Here is a 12232-nt window from a genome sequence, read left to right as displayed (position 1 = left end):
TTTAAGCATCCTTGTGAGGAAACTGTTGAACTGTTGACTTGAATATGCATGGTAGCGTTACTGTTTGTTCTATTCCGTTTTTTTTCCCCAGAATTTGAGTTTTATGTGCAAGCACAACATGAAAATAAATACTGTATAGCAGCAATATTTGAGAGCCATGGGGGTACAAATTCATGGAAAATCAGGAATGATTTTTTTTATCGTTAATGTGATCTTCAGTGAAGTTGCATGTTGCATGAACGATATACATATCCAAAGTGATACACACCACAAATGTTAAAAGCACCTGTTTTTCTTTCCTTTTTTCCTCATCAAGTAATTTCAATTCTGAGATAAGTTCTGTTAACTTTCACAGTAATAGTGTGGTGCCTATTTCAGACTATTGGGACACAGTGGATAGTTGTGCAGCATTGTGAAATGAAAACCCTGTGTCATCAGTATTACTGAGACTTGCACAGCGCTTTAACAGTTTTGTATTTTCAGCAGATTCCCTAAAACACAAAACTCATCCTCTGTGATTGGTTGTGGCTCAGCATGCTCCATTGTTCCATCAGGTCCTCTGTTTGCTTGGTTTCCTATGCACAAACAAAACTTTCCTGCCACCCAGGGCAATATTGGGCTCCTCTGTGCTTTGACAACCTAGTTATATTGGAATCTCTGACTTTTTCTGGGGAAAAAAAGATAAAGGTAAGCAATTCATGTAAAATCAGTCTAATCAGTGTGTATACGTATTCAAATACCTTCAAACTGATGCCTTTTTTTTGCTCGGAGACTTACGCAGCACTGAGTTTATGAGTTAATGACGTGAACTTGTGCAAGGCATCTTACAAATTAATGTTTGTCTTATTATTGCAAGGTTTGTCCTGTTAAATTTAAATGTATAGCACTTTATATCCTCCTAATTATACCAAATGTATTTGTATTTTATTTTATTCTCATAGCTGCAGTTGAACAATGCTCTGTCTGTATCAATCATTATTATTGTTACAGTATAATAACTGGCAGAGGCAGATGTATTAAGATCTTGACTTCCTTCTGTCTCTTTGTGTTAGTCAGTGTTTGGCAGGATGTACAGCTTCATGGGAGGTGGGTTGTTCTGTGCTGGAGTTGGAAATATACTCCTTATTGTCTCCACGGCAACCGACTACTGGATGCAGTACAGACACTCCAACAATTACATGCACCAGGGCCTTTGGCGGTACTGTGTGCCTGGAAAATGCATGACACACACAGACAGCATTGGTAAGACAGTACAACTCCATGTATGGCTTCCACCACTGCTAGAATGCTGACAGACGCTCATATTGCTTTTGACCATTTCCCTGTGCCCATGCAACTAACCTGAACAAGGTGTCTGCTGTGTGGTGGATGGTTGATAGTACAAAATATAACAATGCGATTCAGTGGAAAAGGTTGATAACGCCATCTATCTTTCAAATACCCGAATGATGGATGTCTTTTATGAAGCCAAAAGATCAATTGGTGAGCTTATGTTCATGATATATGTATCCATGAGACTGCTATTTGTACACGTCCACCTACCAAAGGCGGGGTGTGTACAATATCTAATATGTGCAATATCTAAAATTGACAGTATCTGTAACATGCAATTATTGTACATCATAACATAACTGGTTTGTCTCAGCCCAGTACTGTTCATGTTGCTCATATACTGCTCACACCTGGTCTTAGCTAATAGTCAGTTTTTATAACGTTTTACTTTCATACTTGTATTTTAAAGGTAGGGTAAGTGATTTTCTTTGGTTAAAATAAGTGTTAAATAGCTCTATATTCTGATAGTACTCATTGCTATAGAGTGTTTGTTCAGTAACAGGAGTCTCCGTGTCTCTCCACATCTTTATTAAACAGAAAATGCATTTTCGTTTCAGTTTCATTTCCAATTTTATCCAACCAGGACAGAGAACTCAATCAGGATACAGATTAAACAAGTGAAATCGGAAGTGATGACACTAAGAAATGAGCAGACAAAATTGGAACTGGAACACTACACAAATTAAGCTTAAAAATGGGTACTTTCTCCTGATTGGCTGAGATTTTGACACCTACCGGAAAATGTATTTTCTGTTTATTAAAGAGCTAGAGAGACAGGGAGACATCGGTTACTGAAAAAACACTATAGCAATGATTACTATCAGAATATAGTGTTTTAACAAAATACTTTATTTTAACCAAAAAATATCGCGTACCCTACCTTTAACATTTGCAGGCCTGACTATTATATTTTATTCTTTCCCCCCTTTTTTCTTTTTGAGAGCAATACACCAAGTCCAATTCCTTAACATATGGGACAATAAAAGTTATCTTCCAATGAATAAGCTACAGTTTCACTTCTATAATTCTTTGTAAATCTTCTGGAATATATTTGTAATGGAAATGCTTGCTAATAGTCTCTCCCAAGTCTCAGCCTTGCCCTGTGTTCTCGTCTCCTCAGCATATTGGGATGCCACCCGGGCTTTCATGATCCTTTCCCTGCTAGCCTGTTTCATCGGCATTGTGATCGGTGTCATGGCCTTCATCCACTATTCGTCCTTTGATGGGTTTGACAAGACATTTGCAGCCGGCATCCTCTTCTTCATCTCCTGTGAGTACATCCTCCTGTTAGCCTCTCTGATGTAGCATTGACTATGTAAACAACAGTTCCATGACTTCACTACCTTGTCATCTGCAGGCTTCTTTGTGTTGCTAGCAATGGCGGTCTACACAGGAGTGACAGTGAACTACTATGGTAAACGTTATGGCAACTGGCGATTCTCATGGTCCTATATAATGGGTTGGGTAGCTGTGGTGCTCACATTCTTCTCAGGTATGTGTACTGTGATTGTTTTAAACCTCAGAGAGATCCAGTCTAAATGATCACTCTTTGAGAATGAATCACTTATTGAGAATGCAGCAAATTTTGTTCAATAATTTGGATCTCCTCCCCCCCCCCCCCCAGGTATATTCTACATGTGTGCCTACCGGATGCATGAATGCCCAAGAAACTCACGCTGATCTGCCAACACATTCGCACATGACCACGGGCCATGATGAACCATTATCCCAGCAAATCTTCCCATACAAGATATTTATTTCTTGTTGACCTGACCATTGAAAAAAATAAATGGTAATATCAAAATATTTGTCTGTGATGGGTCCATTTGGTTCCATTTGTACACTCCAGTTAAAAAAACACATATGTATATTTATATATAAAAGAATTTGTCTGATCAGTAAAAAAATCTATATATATTAAAATATTTGTCTGTGATTGTGGTAATAAAAGCAATTAGTACAATATAAAACACCAAAAATAAAGTAACAGTATTGAAATAAAAGACATGATATCAACTAAATAAGCAAAATCGTATATTTTAATGTAAATTCTTTGTGGTGCCATACATAACTGAAACATTAAATAGTGCAACCGAACAAAGTCCAAAAGTGCCCACCGCATCGACCAAATGCCAAGGAAGTTGTTGCTCTTACAATAGCATCAGACAGTCCATGAGACAGCATACAGAACAAACGGCATACACTAAAAACAAAACTAAAACAAACAAGACAAATGTAAATTCTGAAGATTTAGTTTTACCCTCCCGACTATATAATAATTGCTTGAACGGAAACCGAATAACAAGAGTGGTATGGAATGTTCCTGTTAGTCGACCTCCTCAATGGTTGGGCCAGAGGATCCTCCTCCTCCGGGGGCACCACCAGCCCCTGGGAAGCCACCTGGCATTCCACCGGGCATGCCACCAGGCATTCCACCAGGCATGCCACCAGCACTCTGGTACAGATTAGTAATGATGGGATTGCACACCTTCTCCAACTCCTTCTGCTGATGCTCAAACTCATCTTTCTCTGCAGACTAAGAGAGAAAAGACATGTAATTCTTCAGTCTTATACTAGATCAGAGTTTCTAAAAGAAATTCCTACGTGTTTAATGATAACATTGACAAACTTTGTGTGAACCTACCGATGTTTTAATTGTTAAACAAATGAATTGCAGGGCTCCATTTCTTGTAAGGTTATATTCTTCAAAAGGTGGTTTATCATCATATGCTAGCTATGGCTTTCTCATGCAGTTTTCTAAGCAAAACGGGTACTTGGATTCAGAAATCAGGGAAAGGGGGTACTGAAGCCAAAACAATTTGAGAAACACTGTACAAGATCACTGACAACTGTCAATAAGGTTGACAACAGTAGCCAAATTACAAATTGAGCTGAAATCTAGCAACTGATCTAGATTATTCAGAGCCATGCTTTTGTTGAAGACCGATCCCAGTCTGACCAGGCAAGTTAATTCATACCTGATTTTTATCCAGCCAGCTGATAACGTCAGAGCACTTCTCCAGGATCTTCTGTTTGTCCTCATCGCTGATCTTGCCCTGCAGCTTCTCATCCTCCACAGTGGACTTCATGTTGAAGGCGTAAGCCTCCAGGCCATTCTTGGCTGAAACGGTGTCTCTCTGGACGTCATCCTCAGCCTTGTACTTCTCAGCCTCCTGGACCATACGCTCAATGTCCTCCTTGGTTAAGCGACCTGGTGAGAGGGCACCACAAGTTAACAGATATGTTAGAATGCTGCTAAGGAAAGTTAGTTAATTCCGTTTAGTTACAGCTTCACCCTGCTGTTGGCTGCCATGATGAGTGCTTGTGGGAGAGCAGTTAGGAGTGTGTCTTGCTCAGGGACGCGTGATTTGGGACCGCACTGGGGAATTTGGGAAACCACGCCCCCAGAACAAGCTTACAATGAGTCACAAGGCATTGTGAGCTTGCAGATCTGCCATTTTCAAATGGCCAAAATGTATATAGGGCTAGACTACCGTTTTTTCACAATAACAGTTGACAGCGAACAGATGCACAAGACCATAGATGTACATCTATAATGCACAAGACCGCCATCTCCATTTATTTCTCTGCGGTTTCCCCAAATCCCCAGTGCGGTCCCAAATCACACCTCAACACTTAGACCAGGGCCAGGAAGCAAACCAGTGACCTTCTAGATTACCAGACCAATAAGCTACGGCCACCCCAGAAAAGAAGAGGAAAGAAGACACCGTGCCAAAGACTCTTTAACACGGTGTTGTAATTCTGTACTTCTGTTAGGTGTACCTTTGTCGTTGGTGATGGTGATCTTATTCTCCTTGCCAGTGCTCTTATCAGCAGCAGAGACGTTCATGATGCCATTGGCGTCGATGTCAAATGTCACCTCGATCTGCGGAACACCCCGGGGGGCTGGGGGGATTCCAGTCAGCTCAAACTTTCCCAAAAGGTTGTTATCTTTGGTCATGGCTCTTTCACCCTCGTACACCTGTGGGTTAAATGTTAGGTCAGTCAATCAACGTATACCAATTAATCATCGAGGGGTTTTATACACTGACAGACATTTCTTTTCATTAGTGCAAAATGTAATTACAAACTGCAATTCACAATTTCATGTTGGTGGATGAGAACAGTTCAATATTTAACTGAGAACCGTTGCATCCCTAACATAAATGTACTGAACACCAATTTCATTCACAGACGAGAACCTCAACTCATCTGAGACCATTAGCTGTAATACCTGGATAAGCACACCCGGCTGGTTGTCTGAATAGGTGGTGAATGTCTGAGTCTGCTTGGTAGGGATGGTGGTGTTCCTCTTGATGAGTGCCGTCATGACTCCTCCAGCTGTCTCGATGCCCAAGGACAGGGGGGTGACATCTAGCAGCAGTAGGTCCTGCACATTCTCAGACTTGTCACCTGACAAAATGGCCGCCTGCACAGCTGCAAAACATTTTACAAGTTAAATCCACAGCTACACATTACATATTTTAGATCATTTCTTGGTTTAGAAATTTAAGATGTTAGTCATTATAGGCAAACAGCATAGTCGGAACCATACCTGCACCATAGGCCACTGCTTCATCGGGGTTAATGCTCTTATTAAGTTCTTTTCCATTGAAGAAGTCCTGCAGAAGCTTCTGGATCTTGGGGATACGAATGGAGCCTCCCACCAGAACAATCTCATGGATCTGGGCCTTGTCCATCTTTGCGTCACGGAGAGACTTCTCCACAGGGTCCAGGGTGCCACGGAACAGGTCAGCGTTAAGCTCCTCAAAGCGGGCCCTGGTGATGGAGGTGTAGAAGTCGATGCCCTCATACAGAGAGTCGATCTCGATACTAGCCTGTGTGCTGGAGGACAAGGTACGCTTGGCCCTCTCACAGGCTGTTCGCAGACGACGAACGGCCCTCTTGTTGTCGCTGATGTCTTTCTTGTACTTGCGCTTGAACTCTGCAATGAAGTGATTAACCATGCGGTTGTCAAAGTCTTCTCCTCCCAAGTGAGTGTCCCCTGCTGTGGACTTGACCTCAAAGATTCCATCCTCGATGGTCAGGATGGAGACATCGAACGTGCCGCCACCGAGGTCAAAGATAAGAACATTTCTTTCAACTCCAACCTGCAAGGGAAACATTTAAAATCATTTAAATCAAGTAAAATTATAGGACTAGTCTTTCGGGTGAATTCAGAAATATTCTTGATAAAGTCAGAAATATTCTTGATTTTCCCTTCAATTTAGTCATTATGCCAATTGATTCCTCCGCGCACACATTTCTGTGTCGTCACTGCTGTTGTATTTCACTGACCAGTGAGGAGCCCCCACCGGGAGGACGCAGAGCCCTCATCCTACCGCCCAACACTCCCTGCTGACAGATGCGCCCCAGCCCGGAGGATTACATGCAGTGACATTATCACCCTCCCGCCAGCCTTCCCCGAACACGAGCCAATTGTGTTCGCATAGACGCTCGACAAAGCCGGATGCACCACGGTGGATCTGAACCCACAACCTCCGTGGTGGTGGGCAGGGACTTTTGACACCCGAGCACGACAGGTAGAGGTTTTTAAAATGCTACTACTAATAACACATGCATCGTGAAAAAAAAGCCTATAGGAGGTACTGCACCTTTTTGTCAAGACCATAAGCAATAGCGGCCGCTGTTGGCTCGTTGATGATGCGGAGGACATTGAGTCCAGAAATGGTCCCTGCATCTTTAGTAGCCTGACGCTGAGAATCATTGAAGTAGGCAGGCACTGTTACCACAGCGTTGGACACAGTCTGTGAAAGAAAATGCATCAAATGAATGCCTGATCTGAACACAACATCTCTATACACCATTTGTTCACCAAGATGAATCTTTTGGAAGAGGCGATTATTTCCTAGGAGACGACGACCTCTGTAACAGACATATTTGTAATAGAGTGTAACAACCGTGTCTGTATATCTTTTCTTAATTATTCATTTAGACCATAACATTCTGAACTTAAGGTAGGGTAAGTGATTTGCGTTGGTTAAAATAATTGTTAAATAGCTCTATATTCTGATAGTACTCATTGCCATAGAGTGTTTGTTCAGTATTAGGAGTCTCCTTGTCTCTCCACCTCTTTATTAAACAGAAAATGCATTTTCGTTTCAGTTTCATTTCCAATTTTATCCAACCAGGACAGAGAACTCAATCAGGATACAGTTTAAACAAGTGAAATTGGAAGTGATGACACTAAGAAATGAGCATGCAAAATTGGAACTGGAACACTATACAAATTAAGCTTAAAAATGGGTACTTTCTCCTGATTGGCTGAGCTTTTGACACCTACCGAAAAATGTATTTTCTGTTTATTAAAGAGCTGGAGAGACGGGGAGACTCCTGTTACTGAACAAACACTCTATAGCAATGATTACTATCAGAATATAGTATTTTAACCTTTTAACAAAATACTTTTTGTTTTAACCAAAAAATATCACTTACCCTACCTTTAACACACATCTTTAAATCACTTACGATATCATCTTTATCCAGCAGTTCAAAACTTACTTTACTTACGGTACAAGCATTCACATTGATATTTTAAAATAAATTAGCTCCTTTTAGGCATATTTTACACAAGTGTTTGATTAATAAAATTACAATTTCCTGTTGGTCAATTCACCATTTCAGCCTTCTGCAGTAGTTTTGTGTATAGAGAAGGGGACGAGCTCACAAGACGTACAGCCTCGTGTTTATAGAGTACAATGGATAGATGGCGCCATCTTGTGAGGTGCGCCATCATTACAGCAACAGTGTGTCAATTTTTTAAAATATATTTTTGGGGCTTTTTTTGATAGTATACAGTAGATTGACTAGAAATGGGCAGAGATGGGGAGTTACACGCAGCAAAAGTCGTTGGGATCGGGATTCAAACCCACGACACGCTGTCAGGGTGCCCGGACCGCTACGCCAGTGGTCCAGGCCCACATTCTCTTTCTTTATAGTCTTTTAGCCAATTACCTTGCCAAGGTACGCTTCAGCGATTTCCTTCATTTTGACGAGAACCATGGAAGAGATCTCCTCTGGGTAGAAAGCCTTGGTCTCTCCCTTGAACTCCACCTGTACTTTGGGGCGTGTGGAATCGTCGATTACAGTAAATGGCCAGTGTTTCATGTCTGACTGGACAACACCATCATCAAACCGCCGTCCAATTAGACGCTTTGCATCTGAGAGGAGAGTAAAAAGTAAATTAGCAAAAAACAAAATCAGTGATCGTCAACTTCCATACTTCACTTATAGAATAAAATCTTACCAAATACTGTATTGGTGGGGTTCATGGCCACTTGATTTTTGGCTGCGTCGCCAATCAGCCTCTCTGTGTCTGTGAATGCAACATAACTGGGTGTGGTCCTGTTGCCCTGGTCATTGGCGATGATCTCCACCTTGCCATGCTGAAACACCCCTACACAGGAGTAGGTGGTGCCCAGGTCAATGCCGACTGCTGGTCCCTTTGACATGGTTCCCTGCGGGGGGGAAATATATATTGTTTAACAAGTTGCATCCATTACAAAAAAAAAAGGTTTGACAGTCATATTATACCATTGACATCTTACTACACATAATATATTAAACTCAAGAGTTAACTTAAGGTGCCTTTCACATCTTAAGTTGACTAAGAAGGGTTAAGAGCAAGATTTTCTGATTTGTGTTCACACAGTCCTGTGTTAAGCAAACTAAAGGTTTTTAACCATGACATCTATTGGACAGAACATTTGCGCCACAAGCTGGTAAAAATTGGTACAATGATATAGAGATCTATAGAGAGTAATTCTATAATTAGTTGAGTGACTCATGGTAAATGGATTAAATTGTCCAATGACCACCTTTTTTTAACGCTCTCCATTTTGACTGCTTGACAGCTGTCTCATTATTATGGCAACAGCATGTTAGTGTTACTACAACAGTACATGTGACAAAAGCACGATGCACCCACATGCTGCCAATTCATCCATGGTGGATTTAAGCATTCTATAGTAGAACAATAGACTGTATTTTCATTGTAAAGCTGGTTAGAAATTGGGATAATCCTATCAATCAATGAATCCTATGTTAAAATTGGCCTAAGAGCGGACTGGCGGGCAAGCGGACCACGTGGTCACGCTCATGTCACCATGACTCAGCCATAACCATATACTAGTGACATCAGGAAACCCCATAAACGTGTAGAAAAGGGACACGGACTGACAGATACAGAGATCTCCATATATGGGCCTTAAAAGAATAAGGACTGACAGATACAGAGATCTCCATCTATGGGTATGTCAGTCGGATTGGCGGTGCACGTGTGAATGCCGCATAGCGGCCTGGACTCTAGATGTGGCGGCCTCACATCTAGTGATTACTAGCCTTGGATCAAGACTATCATAATTGTATTTGATAGAGTGTGACTTTAGATAGGCAAAAAAAAAGAAAAAAAAGGGAACACAACATTATAGTCGACCCATGATAGTTGATCCAAGGCCAAGTGATTACACAACTAGAGTAGGTCATATATGCTACATGCTATAGCAGATGAGCCACAGAGGACAAAGTCCTACTGGATGTTCTAGAACATTCTGCTCTTACGTCACCGTACCGCATCATCCATCCAGTGCACGTGCGTTACATGTTTAACCCCTTTAAAATAATTACAACGGTCAGAAAACGGTTAAAACAAAAGCAGTCTGGCCGGCGATACCATATGTGCACAAGGCTGATTATTTTACCGTGTGATACTGTAGGATCTCGTTCGCTTACTAAAAAGTAGGCCTAGCCGAGTAGCCGGTAAATGTAGGCTAGGCGCACTGTTAGCCGCAAGCAGCGTACCTTAGATGCTATAATGCTATCTGGACGTGAGATAGCATTATAGCATTAGGTTGCTTGCTCGGGCCTATGCTACCGGGACAGTCAGAGAGCCGGCGTCATTCATCGAACTGCATGTCTTTTACATGTAGTGTAAAAGAGAGAGTTTACAGTTAAGGTTGACGACTAATTGTTGATGAAACGCGCCACACTTTACGCAAGTGTTGTTCTTGAACGAAATTGATCTTACCTGTTTATTGACCTCCGCAAATGTTCTTTGTCGAGGTCTTTCTAATCTTCGGCTCGCCGCTGGCAGATCCTCCTCGGTCAAAGACAGTAAATGGAATGATGCCGCATTTGTGCTCCTCCCACTGCTTTAAAGGCACGAGGAGCCGTTCTGGAATGTTCTTCTGAACCGGGTTCAATTCGCTTCGTAGTTTCGTGGCCCGGTCTGGGTTTAGAGCGGATACGGAAACGGTGTGTGTATCTTTGTGTGGGTCTATATTGCCGGATACAGTAGGAGGGCTTTAGACCGGATCAGAGCACTGAGCAGTAAACCGAAACCAAGCTTTCCACAGGTACTGCGCAAAGACTCGATGACGCTAGTCTCCAGTGTTGCCATATTTTGTTAGAGAAATAAGCAACCAGGTCTAAGAAAGCAAGCCCAAAAGAAACAACTAAGCCACATGATCAGCTCATTAAACCTATGCATCGGCTATTTCAAAATAGCCGATCTACAAGCTCGACCTTGTAGATCGGCTATTTTAAAAAACATTCTACAACACAACACAAATGCTCCCTGGCACAACACATTTTCATATTTGAGAACCACCGGTTTAAATAATACCTTAAAACAATTGGAAAGCAAGCTCAAATAAGCAACTTACACCTCAGAAACAAGCCAAAAAAAACACAACCCGCATGCTACCAATATTTACAAGCAACTTTACAGAAAAACAAGCCCAAAGCTGCTTAAAATAGGTGGACATGGCAACTCTGCTCCATGACGCTAGTCTCGCGTGGCCAGACTGTTGCCTGAACTTGCCTCCTATGTTACCTCCCACAATTTTCAAATGCTTCCGTACATCAAATGGCCTTGTCATACATCCGGTGATTGTGTAAGGAAACTTCATTGAAATTGTGCAAGGAAGGCATCTTCCTTGAGATTGTGTAATAGTTGTCTGGCCAACCGAACATGCTGAAAGTCTCCAGTGTGCGAACGAGATCGCACTCATTTAATACTGAGTATTCATAGTGTCGCTTGCCAAAAAAAAAAGAACAGATCACCAAAGGTTGAGTTTATGTATTCATTTTCAAGCGATGCAATCATCTTCAAACAAAACGGAACGTTTTTTCCCCGGCCCAAAATATTGTCTATGAAACCACCCTGACCCTGGTCAGCATCATATCAATTCAGTATCATGTCAGTATCATGGTTAGTATCATGTCAGTATCATGTCAGTATCATGTCAGTATCATCAACTCAAAAGCAAATCAAACTTTATTTATGCAGCTAATTTTCAACGACCTAAGTAGTGCTGAACAAGAACAAGTTAAAAACAGGCAAACAGAGTAGAAGAAAAACAAATGAAAGCAAAAGAAAATAATTAAAGGAAAGCAAAGCTGACATGGTCAGTACCATGTCAGTATCATGGCCAGTCATGTCAGTACAATGTCAGTATCATGTCAGTATCATGATCAGTATGATGGTCAGTATCATATATTGTTGAAAAGGATGAGGCCGCACAGCTCTTAGCCACGATGCAACCATTTATTAAAAAGGTATAGGAAACCAACGTTTCGACAATATAGTCTTCCTCAGGGTTTGCAGTCCAACCTTTTGTCCGGGACGCTGCCCCCCCCCCCCCGCATATCTGACGTTAAACTAAGAACTTTTTTCAGAGTAGGCTACGCCGCACAACCCTGAGGAAGACTATATTGTCGAAACGTTGGTTTCCTATACCTTTTAATACATTTTTGCATCATGGCTAAGAGCTGTGCGGCCTCATCCTTTTCAACATTATTACCTACCGTGGTCAGCACCTCATCAACACAGGTGTGCACTGTGCACTCCCTCCTTGTGTTTGCCAGTATCATATCAGTA

The 12232-nt window shown here is 41.7% G+C and overlaps 2 protein-coding genes across 2 annotated transcripts; one reads left to right on the top strand and one right to left on the bottom strand.

Moving 5' to 3' along the window:
- Positions 1–1067: 1067 nt before the first annotated feature.
- On the top strand, positions 1068–3228 carry LOC311049820 (lens fiber membrane intrinsic protein-like; the record flags this gene model as incomplete). Its single annotated transcript, XM_084063683.1, has 4 exons — positions 1068–1242; positions 2453–2602; positions 2690–2824; positions 2957–3228. The coding sequence occupies 4 exons, from the start codon at positions 1068–1070 to the stop codon at positions 3010–3012; spliced, it is 516 nt and encodes a 171-aa protein (XP_083919809.1). The 3' UTR covers positions 3013–3228.
- Positions 3229–3353: 125 nt separating this feature from the next.
- LOC311049819 (heat shock cognate 70 kDa protein-like) lies at positions 3354–10510 on the bottom strand. Its single transcript, XM_084063682.1, has 9 exons — positions 10379–10510; positions 8600–8810; positions 8308–8513; positions 6948–7100; positions 5888–6443; positions 5567–5769; positions 5116–5314; positions 4311–4543; positions 3354–3868 (listed from the first exon to the last, which is right to left on the bottom strand). Exons 2-9 carry the CDS (start codon positions 8802–8804, stop codon positions 3659–3661), a joined length of 1965 nt encoding a protein of 654 aa, XP_083919808.1. The 5' UTR covers positions 8805–8810; positions 10379–10510; the 3' UTR covers positions 3354–3658.
- Positions 10511–12232: the final 1722 nt, after the last annotated feature.

This window comes from Gymnoscopelus microlampas (genome assembly GCF_963454915.1).
Source record: "Gymnoscopelus microlampas genome assembly, chromosome: 8".
NCBI classification, from domain to species: domain Eukaryota; kingdom Metazoa; phylum Chordata; class Actinopteri; order Myctophiformes; family Myctophidae; genus Gymnoscopelus; species Gymnoscopelus microlampas.
Note: the sequence above shows the minus strand (reverse complement) of the source record. Positions and strands in the feature narration are given on the sequence as shown.

Excerpts from the sequence above, each read along its gene's own strand:
- LOC311049819 (XM_084063682.1), bottom strand. The coding sequence starts at position 8,804 with ATGTCAAAGGGACCAGCAGTCGGCATTGACCTGGGCACCACCTACTCC. Across the intron at positions 8,514-8,599 it reads CCCCACCAATACAGTATTTG|ATGCAAAGCGTCTAATTGGA; the intron begins GTAAGATTTTAT and ends CTCTCCTCTCAG. Across the intron at positions 7,101-8,307 it reads CTGAAGCGTACCTTGGCAAG|ACTGTGTCCAACGCTGTGGT; the intron begins GTAATTGGCTAA and ends TTTCTTTCACAG.